A 27,043-nucleotide genomic window follows, 5' to 3' on the forward strand; every position below is an offset into this window, starting at 1 on the left:
TTTCCTCATCCACCCATTTCCCCCGTTTTGTTCATATCTGTTTCCCCATGAGGTCACATGAGAGACATGATGTTATGCGTGACTCCCCCTGGAGCAGTAATCTTAATAATGTCCTGTATTGTATGATGCACCATTATTTTCTAATCTGGTGTTTACGATTCTAGAGAAGAAAACAATTTTTTGTAACTCCTGTAGTCTGAAGTCAGGTTAAGATGACTTTATATATATATAACAGTGTAAATTCAAACCAACATATCCCTAGAGAACATACTCAGTCAGCCAAGATTCCATTTGCAAAGAGAGGACATATACCAATAGCACATATTCACCTCTACAAATCCATCAGAAGGCCTGTATTTCTGTCACAGTCCTCTATTTTGCCTTGAATGATGTGATGTTCTTGTTTTGTGCCTCTTCCACAGTCAGCTATTTATCTGGCAGGCCCACAATGCACTGTTCATGATCCGTTGCCTGCTCAAGGTGTTCATCAGGGAGATGAGTGAAGAAGAGCTGCACCTACAGTTCTCCTACCAGGAGAGGGCACCAGGCTCCTGTGGAGGTGAGCTTCACACACTGTGGTTTGTTATAGGAAGGTGTGTCAAGCTGCATAAAGAACTCTGCTTCTCAGTGAACATCTTTTTTTTTTTTTACTGATGATATGGCAAACAGGTGATATAAAAATCAAGTCAGCTGACAAATCTTCTAAAAAAGTATTTCACTCACATTAGACTCATGAGGTGTGAGTTATTAAAATGTTCTCAAAAGGGTCACATATGTAACACTTCCTTTCATACCTAAAGAGATTTATCAAATTGACTTTTTAATTGCGCACTAGTGCCCCTGGCTACTGACCTGGATCAGCTGTCTCTGAGAGACTCTGTTAATAAAGTCCAAATCTGCACTGACTGAACATCATATTCTTTGGCTTTAAACATTAAGCCTGAGCTAGGTCCCTTATTAAACAGTTAAATTGTTTCGGATAATTTATAACAAATATGTGTAGGCGATTTGGCTGCAAAAAGACACAAAGCTAATTTAAACTTTCTGAAAGTGGAAAGTAAGATTAGCAGAGTAACGGCAAGCCTCAAAAACCTCTTAAAAACCTTAGCTTATTTCTCTCAATGCCCTTCAGGAAGGATAGAGAGGGATCGGTACAGTTAGAGTTGGAAGGAGCGGAGATAGACTGTTTACTGTTAAAGCTGTTTTTAGACACAAACTGTTTTAACACAAAACCACAAATTGGGTCCATACATTTTCTGGGCAGAGCATGAAGGACATGACATATAAATTCTTCAGTGGAAAGCACCATATTTTGTTTTTGTTTACAGCACATCAACACCAGCGTCAGCCCTTATCCCCAAAAGCTCTCAAGTAAATATCCTTTCCAAGTTGACTTCTTCGTCTGTGTCTGCTACGTATAGAATCACTTTTTCAAAAATTGAAAAATAGATATTTTTACTCCTTTAGCTTCTAGTCCATTGTGTGTTATTCTCACAATGGGCCCACCTGGACATTTGCTGGGCATATAACTATGAAGCAGTTCCAGAAAGTATCCCGAGCTACTTACTACGACATTTGCCTTCTCACATACTGTCTGGAAAATTTCTGGAAAATGCCTGGACTTCAGTGCATGTCTATGATCAGCTCGTGTCTTATGTAATAACTCCCTCATCCCTTTCTGAAGAAACAGGTAGTGAGGACCTCCTTGAGGAGTTGTTGTCCAACCTTGTTCACTTGATTGTTGAAGTCCCCCTGCTGTAAGTATCCCCACTATTTGTGTTTTTGTACTGCATTTATGTCTGTTTTGCACAAACATAATATATAATATATCCACTGCCCACACAGGGATTTGATAATGTCTTAGTCTATCAACATAATAGCCACATAAAAAGGTATAGGTGATCTTCCTGTAGCTTCTCAGCTCATCTTCTGGTTTGGTTCCTTTGTTTTGATTAATGTTTGTTCGTTGTCAATGTATCTAAGACGTTAGTCATTGAAACCTTTAATGAAAAGCAGTTTTTTGCGAAAACTGTATGGGTTGTTGTCTTTGTGTGCTCTGCCTGCTCATCCACTCCTTGGTTCCCTAACCAAGAAAAGATGAAATCCATTATGGAACATGCCAGACTAACGTGCTTAAACTCTGAGCCGGCAAATACGTTGAGCAAAAGGAAAAAAAAAAGGGGATGAAGCTAAATGAAATAAAAAACAAAGACAGAAAGTGTTGGGTGTGTAGCAGCAGAGATAAGGCTTGAAATGAACGCTGGATTAGGAGCATTGCCATTGAGTGGGAGTGGAGGGAACATTCAGTATTGACTGAAAAATCTGCCTTAAGTCTCATGGGTGTTTTGCACACTAACACACTCTGAGTGAATATTGCAGTGTGCTCATATCAATGGAAGAATTATTCCCAGCCTGCCACTCACGCTGACACACAGAGACAAAGATGCAGTGTGTACATCTCCGTAGAGGAAACCACCTCTGCAGTGTCGAGACAAGTTCGCAGAAATATGACAATTGCTTTTTTCCTTTGCACGGCATCTTCTATTTCTCTCTTTCTGTCCATCTCATCCATTCATTCCTTCCCTCCCTGTTGTCTCTGCACATCAAACCCTGGCTCTGGTGTAAATGCATTCACTATTCCAACATTATTCATTGTTCCGAGCTGCAAGACTCCCCCTGTTTTTCTTCCCTCCACCACTTAGTGGCTGTCGGCCCATTTCCTCTCTACATGTTCCTGGTTTGGATGAGAATCTTTACCATTCTTGTGGTAAAGTTTACCCAAATCCCTCGCAGGCTTCCTCTTGTGGTTTTATTTTACTAGAACGATGGTAGTCAATGATTTGTTTTGTTTCTTTGTTTTAAGTCACTTGAGTTAAAGCTTTTTGCGATCAATGTGTTTATGCTGCAGGATACAGGTAACAGTTTGATTCCCGCTCCATTCAGATATATGTTTTTCCACTTTGACTTTGTGCAGAGTTTGACATTAAAAAGCTGTTTTCACATTCATATCCTGACCATAAATCAGATTTTAAGATATGTACATATTTGTGATTTTGTGACATCATCATCATCCCTAGAAAACTAGTTTGCCTTCCAGTTTGCAACTTGCATAAGTATGATGTTTAAACTTGAATCCTCCAAGGTCACAAACACCAGAGTGGACTTTTCAAAGAAGTGGGAGACATCTTGTGTCCTGCAGTTAAAACCTTTTAGATAAAAAATATTTGCATACTTTAACCTACTAGAGCTTCTCAATGAAGGAATTTTTTATGAGAAATTAATCTTCTTAATGGAAAAAAAGAGAGAAAGACAAAAGTGTTATGCCAAGCAGACTACTTTTACAACGTGTGAATGGGAGCAACATCCTTATTAAGCTCTGCCATTTCCACTTGGCATTGCCACTAACTCACATTAATTCACAAGTTAATATTGGTGCACAACAGTAAAGAAAGGGATCGCTTCACCGCTGTATCTTGCCTGCTCAAAATACAATGGATCATAAAGAGGTTTCTGGTCGGCCACAATTATCACCTGATTGTGTATATATTTCTATGACGAATAATGTAAGAGATTTAAATGTATTTACATTATCTTAACTTGCATCTGTCTCTTTCTTTCCCTGTAGGGACATCACCTATAGCATCCTGTTTGAAGCAGTGACCACGCTGCTGGTCTTCTTCTCTTATCAGCTCTTCCATAAAGACATCCTCCGAGATGGAATCATCTACCAGCACATCATGAAGGGGAGATGGTAAGAAATCAACATGTTTGTGTATGTATATGGTAATTTTAGCTTCAGTTTTGCATCCGTCACATATTAACTGTCAAGAATGTAGCTAAACTTCTTATGTTTACCTGTACCTCAAACTCAATTTCCCTGTGTTCACTGCTATCTTGAATATGAGTAAATCCAGATAGATGTTGTTGACACAACATTCATCGTGAAGTCTATTAGTGCAGTCTCAAGAGGTGGGCAGAAAGAATAGATACTATTTTCTTTGAGGGCTTTCACAATTGTAAAGCACTTTGAGTGGTCATCAAGACTAGAGAAGCGCTATATAATTACAGATCCTTTACAGCATACCAGCAACACAAGAGCACTTTTGATTAATTAACACTGAGCTGAAGAAAGACTTCTACATTAGCAAAACAGCGTATAATTGGCCGTGTATAACTCAAAAACTGTGATATTTTAGATATTTCACAATTACAGGTAAGAGTCTCAAATTGACACCTGGGGATCTTCTTGATAACGGTTTAAGTGTTGGTATGTTTTTCGAACCAGCTATTGAAACTTCTTTTTCATTTTCCCCAGTTTGTCTCTAACCAGTCGACTGGTAAAGACCCTGCTCTATAACTTCATCAGGCAGGAGAAGTGTCCACCTCCATCAACCCACGTCTTTGAGCCCAAAGCTGAGGGGGGCCTGCTCTATGGCCTGGCATCCGGGGTGGCAAGTACGAGAACGCAAATCTTCACACAACAAAATGTGAAAGATTAATGAAAATTCTGCCATTTGTTTATTTTTACAACCCAGAACATATGTTTATAACCTTTTTATATATTGATTCTGAGTCACCATTTGTCTCACCTACTTACTTGCTGGGGTCTTGGGACACATGTACCTGTATAACTAGAATTGCACTCAATGGAGCGCTACCTCCGCCCATGGCCAAACTGTGCCCTTAAAATAAAACCAGCCTTATAGCCAAGGGCCACATGAAGTCTGTCAGCTCCACATTGGTGGTAGTTTCTCGGCCAATTTGTTACCACACAGTAGTTGAAAAAGCCTACTGAAACCATATTTAAATCCACTATGTCCAGATTTGTCTTTCGCTCTGGACAGAATTACACACATACACTTATCAATATCAGTCCATATTCTGAGAATTGTTTTACAAGCGCCCTATCTCACAATGTTAAAGAAAGTGACACAAAATTCCTGGATCTGCCTCCTGATCATCACCGTAATTAAATAGGCTCTTCCCTGAACAATACCCTTCAAAGATCGGTGGTAATCCAGCCAGTAGTTTTAGAATAATCCTGCTGACTAGCAGTCAGACAAATGCACACAAAGAAATAACCTCCTAGACTGAGGTAGTGAGCTTTTTGTTGAGTTTTTAAGTAAGTTTTTAACAAGTCAAAATGTCTGCTGTGAAAAAAAATAGTGTTTCTATTAATTTTAAGGCTTTAAGCTCTGCTAACTTTGACCTAGCATCAGTATTTTGTTAATTTAACTTTGGAAAACAGTAATAGGCAGTTTGGAACCAATCATCTTTGCATAAGGGCTGAGCAAATATTGTATGTCGGTTGATATTCATAATTGTCACACTATGATTCTTATTACTGTTATATATCCCAGCCCAACTCCCATGACTTTGCGTTTTTCTTCGAAAGAGTCCCCAGCCTTGTTCGGCTTGTGACTCCTTAAATATAAGCAACGTCAACCAATGACCTCTAGTCACAGGTTATAGCCTATTCAGTGCGGACATTATTGTTGAGCACGTCAACAAACAAAATTGACAAAAATCGGCCTAATATTGGGCTAGAGAAACGCTAGTGGTCCTTACTGAAATGTTGATTTTGATTATTTGATCGCTGCTTTTGCACTTTGTCCCGGTGATGTCACAACAATCCCCACATTGAGGCTGGTGAGTTCAAAATGTTCTAAGAAATTATTCTTTTGAGATCAAATTACAAAAAATGACCCAGACTGTCAAAATAGAGACTTGAAAGTGTCAGTTGTTTATCTATCCTTGGAGCCAAAGAGTGAGAATTGTGTTCTTCGAACAAAAAAAAGTGCAAGCCACTCTGACCGTTATGACAGCGTAGATGAAAGTGATGAGTTAAGTTAACAGAGTGTGTGTGTGTTGTGTGTGTGTTTATTAGACTGAACACATGTTTGTTTGAGTGTGAGAATAGGGCTGGGTTTCCCTTTTCAGATAAATGCTCTTTGTCGGTTGCTGGTGGTAGATTCCTATCAGTGAGCCATCAGCATTCAACCCAGCCTGTCTGTCTGTAGCCAGTGATCAGCTCGATGAGTTATGGTGCCCTGTCCTGTTCTGTAATCCCCTAGAGCCTGTCTGTCTGCAGCCGCCTCCCTTATACACACACACACGCAGACCAACAAAGACACAAGCTCCCTTATTCTCAGAGCTCAGAAACAACACTTGTTTTCTTTCGCTGTCTCGTACAGTCATTTGCGCTCAGTCATTTGGGATTGACAGAGTACATAAACAAGAACATCTCACCAGTACACAGGGCTTTGTTCTAAAGTGACGGTAAATATGAGTTCGACATGGGTCTTAAATTTCATTCATGATGGTCGTAAATCGTCTTCAATTTCACTTGTTGAAACTTCTACACACACTGGTATGAAAATAGAGATTAGTCAAAATTTAAATAAATCAGGAGACCCTAGAAACATGCTTAAGTTGTGTAATATATGTATGTGTATATGCAATTAGCACTTTTATATATGATATAATACTATATAATTTATATCTCTATATTGTTGCAGTGACAGGCAGATGTTAGATTGCATTACACCTATACACTGTATGCCAAGTGCTTGAAACCTGAATTATTTTTGAATGACCACCAGAGGGCGGCTACACTGGTTGCGAAAAGGAGTCCGTTTCTACAGAAGTCTCTGAGAAAACGACTCTCGTAATTTATAATGTTAGTAAACAATGTAATTTGGGGTTTATGGTCTCAATTGGTAGTTTCCAGTCTTCTTCAAAACAGCATGATGCTTGTTTCGTAAATTATGTCACCATTTAGAGTAAAATAGAAAATAAAGCACAGTATGTTAAGGGACGTGGATATTGTCGAATTAACGGCTGATGCCAATCAATAGGTAGAGGTCACAACTGTAGGTGGGAATGATGCAGTGTCCTTGATAGCCTGAGTCAGTTTTGCTGGATCCAAAATACAAGATGGATCTGGACAAAATGCCAAACTTGAGGCTTTAAATGGGCAGCTCACAAATCATTGGGTGACATCATGGTAGGTTGATGACACCATAGTTTTGCTTTATTTACGTGCAGTATAGAAATGTATTTAATCCATGGTTTCCCAGCTATGTTGGATAAATGTATAAAAAAACCTCGAACTTAACTTCAATTGGAAAAAATCGACAGCAAACTTGGAATCTTTAGGACCTGAAAATTGCTGTATAAGTCTGTAAATCCACACACAGTTCTCTGGATAGACACAACACTGTATTCTCCCTCAATGTTTGCTTCCAAATGACGGATCCTCATGTTGGTAGCATTCAAAACCACTCATGTCTGCACATCCACTTTCACAGATGGCCTGGGTTTTCCCCCGGAACCAAACACCGCTCACTGGCAAGGCAAAGCAGGGCTTGATATCTGTCGCCAGTTTAATGTCTGGGGAGATAGGATGTCTCTTCCTGTCTTGCTCTTATACACTCTGCTGTCTGAGCATCTGTGGGGGGATTATCACCTCAGTGACTCAGAACATTTTGGACTTCCTCTCCTCTCCTCTCCTCTCCTCTCCTCTCCTGTTTGCTCTCCTCTCCCTCTCCAGAAAGGATTCATTTGAGGGATAGATGTTATAAAACTGTTGTTGGTCTGTGGAATGTTCTCATGTGTTGGACATGTTTATTTTAGATTGGGTTTGGATGAAAGCACTTTGAGCATATATTTTGATTTGTGTGAGATTATCAGGAGAGTGTGTTTATTTATTGTCTGTACAGCATGTTTCCCCATGTGCATTTCTGGATAATCATCACGAGTTTGGTGTGTGTGTGTGTGTGTGTGTATCTGCGTGCTTGGCTAAGGGCTTTGGCCTGAAGCCCTGATGTCATATTTCATTCAGTGTTATGCAAGTAAATAAGTAAATAGCACATTGTGCCTGTCTCTGTTGGCTATAAGAGAAGTCCACATTTCTGTGTCTGCACTATCTATTCTCCGATGGAATAACCTCCCTCCTCAGCTGCCTTCTCTGCTGTCTCAACAGACCAATGAAGTCTTTAAATGTTCAAGCACCAAGTTGCAGGTGGAACAGGTGAAAAGGAAAAGCAGATTTTAAAACTATTTAACAAAGATTTAGACTCATTTGGAAGGCCTGCTGAGGTCATTTTTAGCCACGCTGATATAAATTAAAATGCTGGCCTATTGGTTCGCAGAATGAATTAACTGGATGGATATTCATGGTCCCCATTCAATGACTTGAATTTGGTGATTCCCTTGTATCCTGTAGTACTTCTCTGGTTTGTCACAGAATTTTGCACGGTGACAATGATGTTTCTTAGATGATGTTTCATAGTGACTTTGTTGGCTTCATCTCTACAGCTACTATGACTGTGACTTGAGTGAAAAATCTCATCTATTGAATGGATTAACATGACATTTGGTACTGGCAATCATTAGTGGGATTGCTTTCATGCTCACCTTTGAAAGCGCCATCATCGGGTCAAAATTCACTCTTTCCACTATGTGTCAACTGATAACATTCCCATCACTATAACTTTTACTTTGTTTTTATCGCAAACATTTGTGAATTAGTTATTATGATTATTTCATCCAGTTAAACTTAACCCTTACCTATTGTCAGGGCTAAGTTGTATTTGCAATTTTATTTGCACATTTTAGTGGATCTTTGGCACAGAGGAGTAATGCTTAGTTTTCTGTCATTTAATTTATAACTTTCATTAGCTTCTGCATGGAGCAGAACAGAATAACAAATGAACAATCCTCAGATGTTAACTTGATTCATACTGGTCCTAATTCAGACTGAAAATAACAACGACTGCAGCCTTGAAGATAAGCAATAATTTCCCCTCAACCGGCAGTCTAATAACAATGGCGTCATTGAGAGCTGTGTGTGTTTGATAATAACCATGATGTGAAGTCACATTAGGTAATGGGGCAGGGTCTTATGAGGTAGAGATTGATTTAAAGGGATGGTTTTCCTGCCTGTGTAATATTTCACTTTGAATTTAGACGTGACTTTGTGCCAACAGTAATTTCTGTGATCATGGTGATCATTATGTAATTACAAATAATGAATTGCTCTGTAACTTCAGTTTGGTCATGACAATCGTCTGTCTTTCCCCACTGTATTTTTTCCAGTTGTTTTTGGAATCTTATGTCCTTGTCTACATATTGTAAGACCTGAAGGCATTTATAGGTTTTCAGGGAAGAAACAATTCAGAGGCTGTTGTGATTACAGACTCATAATAAACAACAGACTTTGTTGTTGCACGTCTCAAAGTAGGATGCCTTCGCTGCCCCCAAGTCCCAAAACCCAGATTCCCATTTCAGCGTGCCAGCCACTGTGTCCGTGTGTGACCTTCTCTTTTCCTCACTTTCCCCTCTTCTCTTTCCTTCTCTTCATGTCCTCCTCCTCTTTTTCCACTCGGCGTCTGGCCAGGGCCGGAGCAGCCTGAGCAGTGTAGCATTATTGGGTTTATGTGGTGGGCAGGCAGACAGGCAGAGGGAACTGAGCCAGACGGATAACAAACAGAACCCACTAAGGTAAAATAGAGCGAGAGAGAGAGTGTGTGTGTTTGTGTGTGTGTGTTTGTGTTTGTGTGTGGGTGTGTGTGTGTGTGGGTGTGTGTGTGTGGGTGGGTGTTTGTGGGTGGGTGTTTGTGTGTGTTAGAGTGCAGGAAATGTGGCTGCCAGACCAGGCTCTCTGACACTGTTGGGCTAGTCACTGTGGTGCCAGTGATGAGATGAACAGGGCTCCGTCACAACTTGGCCCTCCCTCTCTCTCTCTCGATCATGTTTTCTCTCCCACTCGCTTCTCTCTCTCTCTGGCCAGTCGAGGGAAAGAAGAGTGTCGTGCCGGGAGCAAGAGAGACAGACTGACCAGTGCAAATTACATTATTTCTCTCTTGGGGATTTCTTTTTATCATGAAGCACTTTGTTGATGTTTAACTCCAATATAAACAAATTCATTCTCCTCTTTACTGGAATTGTGAACACATATCTACAAAGCGGCTCTTTACTTGTCGTCAGTGAATTTAGAGGCAAACCAACATATAAATCATAGATGTTACTTAGATTTTCATCAGTCACAAGTTGTTGAAAAGAAGCTCTTCGTCAGAGAAAGGAGAAAAGTACATGAAAAGCCTTCATTTTCTCATTCAGAATGGTTTAAAACTTTTATGACTGCTCTTAACATCACAGGGTGTTCATCACTTACAAGCTCTTCCTTTGTCATCTCCTTTTCTTCGACCAAAACTGCAAGAGGAAGGCGACAGGATTTGACCTCCCTTTTCTCCTTGAGTTAATGATTTTTTTTTATATAGTAGGAGGTCCTTGTACACGAAGCATGTCACCCCTCTAATGTTCCAAAAGTAATCTGTCCTTGTATACTTGACTTAAATCTTATCTGGTTCAGTAACCGCATAAACAGATGACGTTAGTGTGTCATAGTTGGGTGGATCAGGATGACTTTTATGACATTGCTCTTACTTCTAGGTGAGCGCATGTAAATTAGACCAGGACATTTGTTCTGCTCTTCAAGCCTTTGCCACTAGATGGCAACAAATCTACTTGGCTTCTCTTCAAATTCAGTAGCATGAATCAGTGAGAACCTACCACACATACACACACTGTGTCTCACTGCAGCTTGCTCCATGTATTCTGTGTGGCTAGACGTGCAGGAGCCAGAGGCTGTCATTGTGTACCTTGGTGTTCATGCTTCTCGTGCTTCTCATGACGCCTGAAAGCACCAGCACTTCAGTTACTCTGCAGGAAATGCAGCTCTCTCTCATCTATCCCATCAAGAAAAACCAAGTCCGCTTCAGTTGGCCAGTAGTTCCAGTTTCTCTTTGCGCTGTGGCGCCGTCTATGTTGTTTCAAATTTCAGGTTCTGCAAACCACCGTACATGATTCCTTTGTGCTTTTTTGGCCAGGACTACATCAGTCTGACCTCAAGCACCGTTTAACATTAATTTACCTATGAAAGGAAAAGCAGTTGTAAGATTGAGGAACTGCAAGTAGGGACATTACTTTGGGGCTTTCTATTAAAAAGATTGACACGCATAACCTAACAGATCTTTAGATTTTGCATCGATTACTTCTTTGTTGTACTGAAACAGGGTTGCCACTCTCAAAACCCTGCTAAAGTTGACCTAAATGAACAACAAAGGAGGTGTGTCATAAAAGATAAGACTAAAAACTATTTTCCTGTACTGAACTAAAAGTTGAATAAATATATTAAATTATTGGTAGAAAAACTACAAAAATGAAAAAGACGTACACCTACATACTCAACAAACAGTTCACTATAACTAGACTGACACTCGGTAGAGGTCATACCTCCAACTAGGCTCAACAGTCCCCTTAAATTTAATCAAGCTGTACCAAATTTAACACACTTAAAGAAAAAAGGCAATATCTCCCAATGTCTTGTGCAATCTTGCTTACGAACAAACCAGCCAACAAGCATAGGAACAGGGGTGATAACATAACCTCTTTGGTGGAGGTAGTAATGCAGGAAGAAGTAAATAAATGATGAAAAGGAACAAAGGAGTTGTTGAGTGTATATTTTTATCCGTGTGGGTTGACCTGCCTCTCTTTTTGATCTCCAGGTGGGCTGTGGAGTGTCTTCACATTGGGTGGAGCTGGCAGCAAATCAGGCATAGACCAAGAACAGAACCCCTTACCTTTGTCTAATCAGAGCCTTCTGTTACTACTGGTCCTCGCCAACCTAACAGACGGGCCTGACTGGCCCAACCCCTACCGCCAGGCTATAACTTGTTTCAGAAACACACAAGGTAAATATATTTACCGGAGACCCACTGATATACTTGTTAAAAAATTTCATATGTCATCTTCCTGAGTGTTTTATATTTTTTCCTCTGCTCATGTAGACACATCATCGCTGCCCGTGGAGCCACCTCACACTTTCCAAATCAATTTCAACAGTCTGTACACAGCGCTGTGTGAACAGCAGCGCTCTGATCAGGCCACGCTACTGCTGTACACCCTGCTTCACCAGAACGCCAACATGAGGACATACATGCTCTCCAGAACGGACATGGACAATCTGGTGGGTAGAATGGGAATGTAGACTTTAATTTTGATTGTGTTCGTTTACAGAGCGTGGCAAACAAAGCCATGTATATGAATTATTCCAATCTACATCTGACTTTTCTAGCAAAGTGGAAGCAAAGAAAGAATCCAAGCGTGATTGGTCAATCCCCAACAAAAACACATTATGCAGCTCTTCCTTACACACATGCATATGGCCATGAAAGCATTTCATCTCGGGCCAATGCTATGGCTCAGTAAACACACAGGATGTATGCAGTGGCAGCTGGTGCTTTTCTGTCCATGTGGGACTGCGCCAGTTATTCCTTATAGCAGAGCAAATGTACTGAGGCAATAAGTGAGGGGAAATCAATCTATAGCACAGCATGTCAGATGGTTTTATATATAGCAAAAGTATGGTGGATCTTTCACAAATGAGGCTTTATATCTGACACCGTATAACCTAATAATTTGGTCTTATTGCAGAGGAAGAGGAAGTAGCAGTTAAAAAAGAGTGCGCAGATACGTTTGGCCGATATTTTAGCAACAGAAAACCACAAATTTGCAATAATGGCTCCACATGTGCAGGCAATGACCTTAATTAACAGTCACATTTTAAACTGTAGGTCTATTAAAATCCTTTACTTCTGATATCACTGTGACCTTTCTGTGTTATTCAATATTTATGGCTGCTATAATAAAATACCATCATTAGCTGATCTAGCTTGAGCTTATTATGTAGGGGGGCTACTAATGAGTCTTGCTATTTTCTCTGCGCTGAACAATAAAGCACTGCTGCACGACAGCATAATGAGCTAACACTCAAACTGTGTGAGCCCACTCTGCTAACTGCTTTCACCCTGACAGTGTGCTTCTGTCTGTTCTGCTTACCTCTTATATCTAGCATGTCTCCACCTATAGCATTATGATCCATAATTCAGGAGTGTCAAAAAACATGTAAGGATGTAAATCTTGACTTCGTAACTAACGTCTGCGCTTCTTCTTTTCTGTCTTATATTAGTTGGTGCTATGTTAGCACCACAGGTTGGTTAATTGGATTTTATGCAGTAGGGACCCTATGATCCGTAGAATAGGTTTTTATCATTCATATTCATCAGTGTCAAAAACAGATGTTCACATTTCCGTCCACTGTTTACCTACTGTTTATGCAGTTTATCCACTCGTGTTGTTTTCTTGTTTCTTTGCTCACAAATTGCCAGAACATTTGCAACTTCTCATTGTAGTCACCAGAATCTAAAAATAAGAGAGCAGCGGTTGATTAGTAATAAATAAAAATTAAAACCAAGAAAGTGAAAATGTACCTGCTGCTCCAAGATCCAAGTGGTTAAAAAGAATTTTATTGAAAGTCACCTGCACATACAGTATGCTGTAATCTTCTTCCTCCTCTTCATATCAGGTGTTGCCCATCCTTGAGATCCTTTACCACGTAGAGGAAAGAAACTCTCATCACGTCTACATGGCCCTCATTATTCTCCTCATTCTCACTGAAGACGATGCCTTCAATCGCTCCATCCATGAGGTGGTGGGTAGACACAAACAAGTTATACACACACCGGTCAGGTTTCAGGAATTAACACAGACAACTTCCATTACCTGCACTTGTTGGGATTGTAGTACACGTTTCCTCATTCCTGTCTCAATTCTGGTTTCAGGTATTGAAGAGCGTCTCATGGTACACAGAGAGGTCATTGACGGATATCTCTCTTGGCAGTTTGCTTATCCTGGTGGTTATCCGCACCATCCAGTTTAACATGACCCGGACAAGGGTAAGATAAACGTGTATTCACGCACACTCTGAAACATGACATGTAATCAGAAATCCATCAGCTGTAGACACATTTTGTGACTGCATATAAAGAAGGACAACACGACAACTCTACAAAAATGAAGCTAAAATATTACCATCATGCCCTGGTGGTCATAAATACTGCCTCTCCATGTTGGCAGATGGAACATGGGCCAAACCAGTCCATGCCAAAAAAGATTTCCCATGTAGATTTTTGTCATTTTAAATTATTCTTATAAAGCTGTTGTAAGGCTGTTGTTTTTCTTACTTCTGCTAAGAAAGATATGGTTTCATCTGCGTACATTTTTTGTTAGTTCGCAAGTTTACGCAAAAACTCCTATTTCCACTGAATTTTGTGGAGGAATGGGACTTTATCCAAAGAAGAACATGGAGAGGTATGCGCTCTCGAAGCCCACTTAAAACAGGCTGAGACGTCATGATTGACTGCTAAGATTGACTCATGATTGATAAGGCGGGTGTATCGGTAGGACCATGATACTGTGGCTCCACTCTCCAATCACCACTGAGCAGACCCTGGCTCCTAATGATGTCATCCCTCCAAGATGGCATTGCTGCTATCTAAAATATTAGTTTTTGTACAGTGGGAGGAAGAAGATACATCTTGTCCCTCTTGGTATACATTGATCCAAATAGTGATGTAATGCATTTGTGAACTCTAAAGAATGAAAAAAACATGTTTTAATTTCATCTAATAGTATCATCACTGTACCATCACTCTATGTGTCTTTCCTAGGATAAATACCTCCATACCAACTGTCTGGCTGCCCTTGCCAACATGTCAGCCCAGTTTAGATGTCTGCACCAGTACGCTGCTCAGCGCATTATCAGGTGATGAACAAAAGATGATATATTAACAGTTCTTCTATCCATTAGTTCCCCATACAGCCGTTTAAAAGCTTTTATCCGGATCTTACCATCTTACTCTAATAGATCCATTATCTGTGAGAATGTTACTTTTAACATGCTTTACGTGTAGTGGCATAATGGCCAAGCTTATTTTTATCAAGTGTGGCCTGTCTGTATGTTCTCTGGTGGTTTAAATTAGCAAGTGAATCTTGACCTGTAGAATGTATACAGCCTGTTATATGGATGAAACCCTTAGTATATGTAATTTGTTATCATTATAACAATACAAATGGTAATATTATACATTGAGGAATCATTAACGGATAATATAATGATAAAAGAATGTCTACTTAATGCACTGAATTAAAGGCATGGCAATAAATACTCCATTACATTGATGAAAATCATGGAAATTATTTAATAATTAATGAAAAACATTGTATAGCAATGTTTGATCTGGTGTATTAATGATTTGAATACAACCACAGATTTAAAAGAAATAGCTACGACTTTATAAATCACACATCAGCACTTTTTTATTGGCTCACATTAAACATTGTCTTCCTGAATATTAAATGTGCTGAGTTTGCTTCTTTTCTGGCTAAGAAAAGAGAAGGGAGTCGAACTAAAAGACAAATTTGCATTTCAGAGAGAGAATCTGGATGCTCTCCCCCCCCCAAAAACATATTACACTGTCAAAGTCTGCCTAAGACCTTCCTCGGCACATGTATGTGAGTAAGGTCTGATTAAACCACAGGACACAATGTGTTGATAGTATGAAATTGTAGTTTTATAGACTAAAATCAACAGCATCAGTAAGTGTGTAAAACTGTCAGCCAGGGTGTATTCCAACTTTATTAATTCCTGCTTTATGTAAGCTGGGGGCCTCGGAACAATCATCTGCACCAGATTTAAATAAAAGCGTCCGTGTGAGTCAAGCAAAGACGCCAATGGAGAGACAGAAAACAAAAGGAACGGAAAGTCTAATTCACACAAACACGCTGCTTTGTTTTAGTGATTCATGTTGACTCAGCAGAAAATATTTATCATTGCAGTAACTTGAGCATGTCTATGGCAGAGAAGACCAAGAAATGAAATATTGAGAGAGGTGTGTCTGTGTAGAAAATAACATTATGTAACACGAGGGAACGGAGGGAAAGGGTTTGGGCCACAAGGACACGGAAGACTTGAGAGGACATACACACACACAATCACACACACACACACACACACACACACACACACACACACACACACACACACACACACACACACACACACACACACACACACACACACACACACACACACACACACACACACACACACACACACACACACACACAGACATCAAGACACGCACATCAAGTAATTCGTGTCTGTTTGTTAACTCCAGTCACAGGGGGAGAGGAATGTTTCCTTCCCTGACAACGCGCACACGTTCGCGCACACTCAAGGATCCTCTTATCTCCCCGCCCATGTCTCTCTCCATATCTGTTACTCTCCAGTGTTTTGAGTGGGAGAGGAACGCCGTCTGTGAACGTGTACATGTCCGTCCTGTGGTGATGTAGAGCAAACCGTCTCCATGTCTGACTATAATGATAATGACTATGATGATGATGACTATGATGGCCTGGGCTGGGTTAAACCGGCTGGCTGGCTGCTAGATAAAGGGACATTTCCTGGCAGGAATTTCCACATGGCAGCCAGGCACGGCTGAACTCTTCTCCTTAATTGATTCTAAGAGAGTCGTGGCTGGACCTGTTTATTTACAATCAGCACTGGGTTGAGCTGCCCCAACTACTGCCCGTCATATTTCCTTGTTATTGTCTATTCATCATTTCTCTCCATCTATTCCCTTTTGGCCACAATTTGACACAAATATAAGTCTGTATTGAAAGGAAGGTTTAAACAGATTTTATAGTGCTGCTTTTACTTGCTGCATCTCACCATCAAATGCCTCGACTCCACCAGAAAGCCCCAAACAAATAGCTGGGCTGTTGCAAATATTGCAATGTGGCTTGAGATCAGATGGGGGACCTGTTGCACATTTTACTGACAAACATTCCGTTTGATATTTCTCTTAAAACTTGAGCATTGGGCTGCACAATTGATCATATTGAAATCTTGATCTCGATTCACACCAATATACACATTCATTTGTAAATGACAACGATTCTGCTTTTAATTTGGTTTAAATAGTCAGCCAGTGACCTCTCAGAGTAAGCCCGCGTGATTCAGATCAGCTTAAATGGAGCAGTGGAATAGAGCAAGAGAAAAGTGGAGAAACGTTTGTGCTAAGGACAAAGGTGCTCCGTAAATGCCAGCTGGAGAGCTCTTTCTCCGGCTTAAGGTTTGGTTCCAGCCTGGCCTCATTTCATTGTTACTGTCATACCATACCTAGATAAAGGTGGTGACAACCAGATAACCAAACCCGCTGTGCTCGTACTGAAAAAAGGTTCCCATTCTTTGGTGTGGAGGGTTTTGGGGATCTAGACCAGACGATGAAAGTCAAAACCACGTACATTGCAAGCTGTGTTTTGCTAGCACCACCACAGGTTAACACCACAAAGTGCTAAATGACAAAGCTGTGAAGGCCAAGAAAATGTCAGGAGAAAATCTCATCTGCCCTGACAACATAATAGACCAGGAGCAATCATATATTTTTTTTTTGGGCCAATGAGTGCAGCCAATATTTTGCTATTGAATAAAAAAATCCAAGCAAGAAAATTGCGATTCTCATTTTTCCAGACTGCAACCGTACATAATCTAATCCTTAAAATGAAAATTCAAAAATATATCATACAAATAATCATATTTTAAAGGAGGACATGTGACCACCCAGTGTGTGTGTCCACTATTCAGAGAAACAGAATCTTTTGGACAGGTGAAGACAGACCACCTATACGTTGACCATGTCTGTCATGATCTCAGCCTTATAACTGATTTGGGGATTAGGCCGGCACTTTGGAAAACCTCCTGGGTCGCCGCTTCCTGTTCATGTCCTTCACTGCCTCGACATAAATGGGAGGATGTGACAGAGCAACTAGTCAAAGTGCGTTATTGTGGGCAGGGATCCCAGGTGGGGCTCCCTTGGTGGTCTCTCGTTTGAATCTGACTAGATACTACAACAGGTCCTATTAAGTAGATGTGGCTCCTTTGACATGAGGTCTCTAGATAACAGGTAGACCTCCATGTCGCTGCTCAGATACGTCCATCCACCTATCATTCGGCCAATTAGCCTGGATAAAGAACGCTGAGAGATGTTGTGTGTGCGTGTGTTTTTCAGTGCTGACAGATGGACAGGTGTTGCTCTGAGGGCCTTGAGTTGAGATCTTTGTGCGTTTAGGGCTCCTTTAGCCCTTCGCTGTCATTGAATTTAATTTATTTTTCGATCTTTGTTCCTTGATTAACGCACAAATTATCATTTAACACCCTTGGGGGCCTATAGAGGGATTATTAAAAAGTAGTAATTAAAAACAGAAGGTCATTAATGAGTTTAATAACAGTTTATGATAAATAGGTTGGTCAAAAAAGCGGGAAAAATTGTTTTATACAACCAATATTTTAGAACATTTTTAAAGGTTTCGTTAGAGTTAAAAGATTCCATATGATAGTCCTGACCTGTGGCTGAATACAAGCCAGGTAAGAGAAAGAGTAGTGATTGTAAATTGGTGGTAAATTAAGCATAATCTATTTTGACTCATAATTTTCATGATAATTTTGTTTTTCCACGACTCATTACTATTCATTATTTTAAAGGCCTCTTCTAGAGCCTCGTCTCTAATAGTAATGTGTCTAAAACTGAGGCTTCCCACTTCAGTTGAGTACAATTTAATTATTTACAGCACATTAATTAGTGGTCATGAATGAGCAGTATGATGACTTTGTATTCATGTTATTTTGGCTTCATAGATGTGTATCATCCATAGTCAATGTTGCTCTGACTCTATTTTGCCTTCTCTCTCTTTTCTCTGTCCTGCAGTTTATTTGCTTTGCTTTCCAAAAAGCACAACAAGGTTCTGGAGCAGGCAACACAGAGTCTTCGAGGCAGACAGGCAGACAACACAGCCTTGCCCGACTATGTGAGTAATAGACACACATTCACACGCACACACACACACGCCCTGTCTACTCTCAGTTTGTTAGTGTTCACCAAATTATGACTACTTGTGTGAGGACCAATAATTGATGAACGTTTTGTGAGATTATATGAATTTGCACATAACGCTGCATGAAATTTGATATATAGGCATTTCATTTATCTATTACATTCATTTCAAATAGTCCTGTATATATAGTAACCAAAGCCCAAAATGTGTTTAGCGAGCTATTAGGACAGTCAAGTCAATTGTTGAAAAATGTACTTCCCCAAATATTAAACTGTCCGTTAAAAAATTATCAATTCCATCTGATAAATGGTCGATGAAACTATTTGACTCGAACAAGGCTTTGACATACAATTAATAATGATTGCATTTAAAGTTGAAGCTGTAACAAGCAAAATTATCTCTATTTTATTTTTGTCTAACATCACATAACATTTTACATTTCACTTGTCAGAGAAGTTATATTGACTTGTTCCTCATTTGAGGATGTAGTTTTTAAATTTGATGCTGAGGTTTATCGAATGTAAGTGCTGCACACCCACTGTCAAGTTGCAGTGCTGCTTCGTCTACACTAGCCCTTTGTCTTTTCTCTCATTACTTTCACGGTTCGTACACACACATACACACACACACTCACACATGTAATTTGCATTGAAATAGTTTTCACTTCTAGACTAATATTTGATGAAACTATTGAGCGTTTGCAAAACCCAGCATTCAAATCAGCCATTCGCAGCGGAACCATGGTAATATTGAAATTTCTCTGAAATATCTGTATTAATCTGAAATTGAAATCTTAACAGCACAGCAGCAGTATTGTGCTGGGAAAAATGTCTGAGCTCAGACCAATATGTTATTGGTCATGTTGTTTCAATAATGACTAGATATGGATCTTAGTGACAGCCACATCAGTGGGTGCACTGTGTTGACTGTTGACTATATATAATTGTTGATATTTGTGTTCAGGCACCTCTGCCCTCAGGTTTGTCTACGTCTCAGTCTGGCTGTCTCATTAGATTTGCATGGTTCTAGATAAGTGTGTGTGTGCGTGTGCTCTGGGGGTTAGGAGGTCCCCATAGATGCCCTTAGGTGTTGGCGAAACAAGAGCGTATTTGAATGCTCCTTCAGCCATGTAGTGACTGTCTGATGTAGCCCTACAAACAGACATCGATGTAAACACAAACACACACACACTCATAAAAACATATTAAATGCAGTTATCCAGTTTTAATGCTCGCTACCTTCAGGGCTTATGTGAATGTTCTGTTTTATTTAGACACTTTCATATACACATTATATATGACTATAAATGGAAGACGGGCTGCTTTACCATGATTAAATCTTCCTTGTTCAAGATTTCCCTTCGGCCAGCCGTTCCCATGAGAGTCCACAGTGTTTTTAACAGTAGTGACTAATATAATGAGACAAATTCCTTGTGCAAGGTCAAAGTGTGAGGTCGCCTGCATAACAACGTTTTCGCTTTTGAAAATGATTCATTGTGCCGCTCAAGGGCACAAGGCACATTTCTAGTACAATTCTTTCATGGGAATTTTATATTGAAGTTTCTTCCTATAATAGTGTCTGACATCTAGTCTGGGTCATAAACTTTAAAGACAGTGCTGGTCAACATTTTTGATACAGCTATCCTTGAGCTTAGACTATACTAACTCAAAGTGACATTGGTTCCCATGTCTACAAAGCTACTTCTAACAGCAGCGAGAAGTCAACGTTTGGCTTCTCTGACATCGCTTGATGAAAAGGAACATGCTGTTTTGTTTGCCCTCTGAGAATGTGGGCACACTCACGGACAATAAGCTTTTCCCATGTGTTTGGTAGTAAACTTCTTGTTCTTAGTCAGAGATGTTTTTCGGTGTTTGATAAGGTCTGTTGTGTTGTGCCGTTCAGCAGGAAGAGGACCTTCAAGTCTGGCCTCGATTCTGTCTGTTAATCAATTGTTGCCATTTGTTAGTTCCTCTGATTGTGCCCAACTTGTCAGTCTGTGTGAAATCTTCCTCATTATATTATATTCTTATTATATCATTTTTAGCCATAAAAGCAGTGACTTTATTGATGCAGCAGCAGTCAGCTGGTCCACCACTCTGGTCATGACTGAAATATCCGAAGCTGCTTTCAGACATGTACTGAAGTCCCAGCATTTTCCTGAACATTTCTCGAGGGGTCATATGCAAGAATGCAAATGTCAGTCCACTCTGACATTTTCCCGGAGAGCCTTTGTCGATAGGGCTGATGTCGATATGATCCGAACAAAAATACATGATTTCGGCAGCGGACTTTATACGTCATGTCCTGCCTCAAGCTCTAATCAGGCACCACCCGTCCCCTCAATGTTCTGCACATTTTCCTGTTGTTCTGAACGCATCTGACCAGGACAATCTCCTGCTGTGTTTCTTCTAATGTGAAAGACAAACTCATACTTCCATATCTGAAATCCTATTAACTTATTAGTAGATGCATATTCAGTTCATCTGGAACTAGGGAATGTTCTGCCCTTTCGTCCAGAAAGATAACCTTAATAAAGATTAAAGTTTGGGGAAAAATGTAATATTATAAAGTTTACGAAAATAGTTTTTCCGGTCTTTTCTCTTCTGACAGAAACAACAGTTCTGAGCAATAGCTTAAAGATAAGACTGTATGGATGGTAATGCTGTGTGACTATGAGATGAACCTCTATTTGCATATAGACTAAATTTTAAGCAAATATTTGGCTCATTTCAGTTGAGTAAAACATTTAATGCAGGATGGAACGTGAAACGTTATCCAGGAGCTGATCATTATTATACCCTCCTTAACATGAAGTTTGCATACCATTTCTTATCTAACCATACACGGTGGCTAAGGTGTGTCAAACGCTACTGTCTCATTTTGCCAACTCCCTTTTTTCCTCCTCTGTCTCTGGCCCTCCTTTCTTCCTCCTGTAGCTGTGAATATGGCCGTGTAATCGTAAACCACTTGCTCTGGTATTATTCACAAACCCGCATACTTACTTCGGAAGTTTTAAGGATCTATAGGGAGAGATGAAGAGTAGCCAAATGTGAGGAGAAAAAAGTGGAACAATAGAAAGAGGAGAAACTAGCAGTTGAGAGAGTGGGTGTTAGTGTGTTTTTTGTGACTGGGGCATCTGGAAACAATGTAATTTGGCTGCGTCTGGCTCTGGAGAGAGAACTAATGTTTGTTTAATGTGGGATTGTCCCGGACATGTAATTGCTCTCTTTACAAGGGAGAGACTGAGAGGAGGATATGAGAAAAGTCGTCCAGTGATGGAAGCTGTGGGTCCATTCTGCTTATGTCTCCCTCTTTCTCTCTTTCTTTGTCTGTCTCTTGCTCTCTCTCTCTCTCTCTCTCTCTCTCTCTCTCTCTCTCATATATATATACACCACCCCCCTACTCCTGCATGTGTTTGTGCTGCTGTGTCTGGTTAGTGTCAGGGAGGAAAGAGTGAAGGGTTAGGGCCTCTTGAGCCCCCAGGGGACTGCCAGAGGCTTCCAGTCCAAGCAGGGCAGCTCTCAGGGGGCCTCACAGTTGCTCTCTGCAGCCTCTGCACCTTTGATTGCAGATGTTTCTTCTTTTTTTTTTTCTTGCCCTTTGAGATATGTGCAGTGACATGCACTATGTGCCTGTACACACTAACAAACATAAGACGGAAGTTTGTGCAGTGTTGCCTTGCTTTGCATTGTGTGTCACTGTTTATGCTCCCAGCCAGTGGTAGTGGTGATGTTACTTCTCTGCCTCTTAGTCTGTTTACTCTTGCACATTTCTGGGAAGAGACTACAAGCACGCACACATATACATGCACGCACACAAACACACACACACACAGAGCCAGAAGCATGTTGGACCACCCTGTCTATGTGTTTATGTGTGCTGGTTGAGTCACAATCTGTGATCTCTTTTTAATAGCCAGAGTAGACACATGCATTAACTTTGTAGCACCATTCGTCTTGTTTAGGGGAAAAGCAGAGCCCGAGGATGTATCAACAGATAATAAACATTATGCCTTCTGTTTATTATCTGGGCTTTCAGGAATTAGCCACTTTGTAATTAGGCTACAAAATTGTTTTGCAAAATCTTCAGTTTTCCATTTATGCAACTATAGCTCATAGATGACAAGACGTAGTGTTTCTGAACTCCATTATTGAACAGTCTTTATATACCTGGGTGAACAGAAAATATCAACACACGACAGTGACATCACGTGCTTTTGAGATTCATCATGTGGCATCCACATGCCACATTGCTGAAATTGATCAGTTAGTTACTTCGAAGGAGCCTGCATCAAATAATACATTAATTAAATTGGTTGCAATTTTCCATGGCTTTGTGTATCATACACATTAATAGATTCATGTAGTTTCACATAGAGAGTAAAGCTAGACTGAGGCCAGTAAATTGGTTAATCATATTACCTTATTGCTGGACAGCAATGGCAAAGTAGGTTTGTGGCATTTAGAAACAAAATACTGTAAAGAAAGATGAACGATAATGTCTTCACTTCCTTTTGTACAAAAATGAAGCAAAAATATCCTAGCACTGATATTGAGTTTAAATGTCATCTGAAGTAATAAAAATAGCTGAATCACATATGGGAACCTCATGTATTTCAACTTATACATCTTATTATTACTTCCGCTGACTTCTCTTTGTTCATTTCATGTAATTCCACAGTGCTGATGGTGCCTCTGGGAAAACACCATGTGCCAGGACAGAGGTCTCCCTTCATACTTGATTTACCTGAAAGTAGGAGGTTGATTTAGATTATAATACTGCCTTGCACATTGACCTTCTGTCATTTTATGTGAAAATACCCAGAGGGGAGAGATGCAGAGAAAAATGAAATTAAAGGGCGCCTGTACATTTTACGTATAACAATTTCATGCCATCTTAGGCCTTCAATGAATTTTCCCCCGGTTGAAAGAATGCAGTTGTACAACATGAGGATTATAAGAATGTTATTATATCAGGCTTCTGTAACCCGATCTTGTTTGTTGATATAGTGAGCAGCAGTTTCGACATGGCGAACACGTATCTTGAACACGTTTCAATTATTTGCACACTGGAACCAAAGATGTCAAACAAATTATTCAAAAGTTTTTTACACATCAAATAAACCTTGCTGTTACTATGGTCAGAGACACATTATCCCAGCATGAAAAACTACAGCTTCCACATCATTTGAATGGGAGCACACCATCCCCGCAGTGGGGGATGCAGACGCAAGGACTCCACTTGGTCTTTGATCCATCCAACTGTAAAAGCTTTGTGGATGCGCATGCTCCACATGCTGTTTGGCCATATAATTGGTCGATATGTGAAAGAGCATAATCATGGTAGATTATTTCAAAACACATTTGTCATTTTCCTCACAATAGTCACAACAGCAGATACAATTATTAACCAACGATTGTGGGTTTCAAGAGTATAGCAGAATACTTTAATCTGAGTAGTTCCTGAGTATTTATTCATCCTGGATTTCTTGAAACATATATCATCACCTTACCTTGCTTTTTATTTTAATACAGGACTGTTATTGGTCTGATCTTCCTTTAAGATGTTGTCAGTAACAAGCTCTTATAACTGAGGTTCAGGCTACATCCATACTGCTATGATTATGTTTTCAAAACAAGACAATCTCTGTCCACACAAGCGTTTCACTCCATATCAGTTTAATACCCGTCCATACCAACACATCTGAAAACATATTGCACGTGACAGCTCACTGGGCATGCACGTGCTGGTCTACACAGGAGTGGTTAGAATATTCGCTCGTCTCTTACACATTTGGGCAACTGTATCAGTGTAGAATGCAGAATATAACTGCACAACAGCTGTTAGCAAAGAGGTCAGCCGCGATTGTGATTGTTTTCCATGTTGGGCTCTACACTGGTAGCCGGGGATAATCCCTGTTGCTTTCTCATGGAAAGGGGTCATGTGATAGGAGCCTGATGATCAGCGAAGGCTATATTGTGACCGATAAAGACCCAATCAGCAAGCGGTTGTGAGTGATTACGTCATAGTTTTCCAAGCATCGCAGATTCTTTCCCTCTCGTATAAAAAACTGCCCCGGAGTTTTAACACTGAAACGGGGCCAGCAGCATTTCCAAACGTCTCCATTGTAGCAGCTCTAAAACTCCTGATTTGTCCATATCTGAGTTGACGCGTTTTCGAGCGAAATGTAGTATCGTGGTTGTAGCCTTGGTAAACAATAGCTTACACTTAATAAATCAAACTGAATGTTTAAATAGGGTTAACAGTCTTTGGTGGCCCCCCCCCACACACACACACGCACACACACACACACACACACACATGCACACACACACACACACGCACACACACACAAACCGCTCCCTGTTTTTCCTCCATCATCTGTCAATATTTTTTCCCTCACCTGCCCAAACAGATAGCGCACAACCCTGTTGTTGGTCTACTATTTTTTTACGCTGTCTCTCTGTCATCCTCTCCTCTGTCTCTGCGACTCTTTCTGTGTTATTCTCGGGCAGTAGGAGTGCCACCCCTAAAGGCAGCAGGTGCTCTGGGGCCCTAATGATTGTCTGCTTCCAAATGGTAATCAGGGCCTCCCCGCTGTGCCGTGGTCTTTTCCAGATCGAGGTGCGGCAAAACAGGGCACAGCAGATCAATTAGCACTGCCCACCTTTTTTTCTAAAGGAGTGCTGTTGCAGCTGCTGGCATCATCTTTTTTTTATTTATCGTTATCACTCCGCGACATAGCTGCTGTTTGGCCCTCCGGCCTCGGGCTGTTAGAAAAGTGGAGTGCTTATGTAAACTGATAATAAGTTGTCTGTCTGCAAATATGCTGGACTTCCCCTCGACACAGACAGTGATACAGCGATTGTCCAACACAGTCTTTCCGAAACAGATTCTAGACGCAGACTGGCAGACTGTGCTGATGTGTTGCTGCTGTTGTTCTGGGGTGCAAACGCTGTCTTTTGCCTCATTCTTTATGTGTATACGTGTACTAACAAAGGATGTGTTGTGTATGTGTGAGTCTATAGGGGAATAAGGCTGACCTGGGTACAATGCTCTACAAAATGGTGTGATTATGACATGGCCATGGTACCATAATGCAGGTCAGACAATGACCTATTTAAAAAATTCCCAAAAGACAGGGCAGGCGGCTGCTACTCAGCCAGTCTGACTCTCTCTGTCTGTCCATGTGTTTTTTCTTCCTCTTTCTGGGATTTTACTTTAATTAAACTGTATTCCTATTGAAAATTATGCTTTCCTTTGTTTTCTACGCAAGCTGCTCCTCAATACTTCTTAGTTGTTTTGCTCTTGACGAAATGTTTAGGTGTGGCTTTCTACTCTGTTTTTGTTTATGAATCTGTCTGTGTTTATCTCCATGCCCTTGTCTTAATATGTCTGGTTTGTCTGCCCTGCAACAGCCCTCACTGAGCAGCGGGGCCGGCCAGGGAATCACTAAGCTATTGGTTTAATGATGCCAGCTCCTACTTTACAGGGATTTACATGTCTGTGTCTCTAAACACCCAGTCCACACACACAAATACTTGCACAACAACATTCGTGGGTATGATAGGATGGCTAGACCAACACTTAGACACGGATAGCGTAGTGCTGTCGCTGGCCTTCCCTTCTGCTGATTGCATCTGCAAGCTCTATAATTTCCCTTGTCAGACAGATAACAAGGGTCAACCATACCTGCAGACATAACACATTTGTGCCCAGCATGCTGAAGAATTAGCAGAAGAATCAGACAGATGGAAAAGCTTATAAACGCACACTCACAGCTTCCTGCGAGGTTTGAGTTAATGGTGAAACAAGTAAAGCGGGCCAGGATCATTGAGACTAATGACACAGCTCACGACTGAGGCCTGTGTTTCCTTGGGTGGAGAGAGGACATTAAACAGCGGCGTGAGTGGTTGTGACTGCGACAATGCAGGAGGCTTGAATATAGCTCATGACTGGAGGAGAAGGAGCCGAAGAGAAGAGGGAAGGAAAAAATTAGGAAGGGGAGAGAGAGAGAGAGAGACAGAAGGAAAAGGCCCTAATGATCTCATACGCACGCCTGTCAGGTGTTTTCTGGCCGTTTAGCGGATCCAATTATGGGGAAAACAAGTGTAAAGAGCCAAGTGGGAAGTGAAAGAGGAGGAGCCAAGATATTTAAATCCTGTCTGGGTTTCAAGTAGACCATGGGCCTTTTAATCTCATCCACTTGTCAAACATACACACAGGGCCAGGCAGACGTCTAGCT

General features: G+C 40.6%; 1 protein-coding gene across 2 annotated transcripts in view; it reads left to right on the forward strand.

The window, feature by feature from the left end:
* The window catches only part of dym (dymeclin), a 45,930-nt gene that overhangs the window by 4,269 nt on the left and 14,618 nt on the right, over positions 1-27,043 (forward strand). The window contains exons 5-14 of one of the 2 annotated variants that reach the window (XM_053411493.1): positions 423-559; positions 1,685-1,757; positions 3,626-3,751; positions 4,316-4,455; positions 11,571-11,756; positions 11,853-12,031; positions 13,430-13,555; positions 13,686-13,799; positions 14,574-14,668; positions 18,672-18,771. In XM_053411493.1, the coding sequence (XP_053267468.1) occupies positions 423-559; positions 1,685-1,757; positions 3,626-3,751; positions 4,316-4,455; positions 11,571-11,756; positions 11,853-12,031; positions 13,430-13,555; positions 13,686-13,799; positions 14,574-14,668; positions 18,672-18,771 (1,276 nt within the window). The remainder of the gene's footprint in view (positions 1-422; positions 560-1,684; positions 1,758-3,625; positions 3,752-4,315; positions 4,456-11,570; positions 11,757-11,852; positions 12,032-13,429; positions 13,556-13,685; positions 13,800-14,573; positions 14,669-18,671; positions 18,772-27,043) is intronic. The other variant, XM_053411494.1, reaches the window with a different exon arrangement.

This window comes from Pleuronectes platessa, chromosome 19 (assembly GCF_947347685.1).
Source record: "Pleuronectes platessa chromosome 19, fPlePla1.1, whole genome shotgun sequence".
NCBI lineage: Eukaryota > Metazoa > Chordata > Actinopteri > Pleuronectiformes > Pleuronectidae > Pleuronectes > Pleuronectes platessa.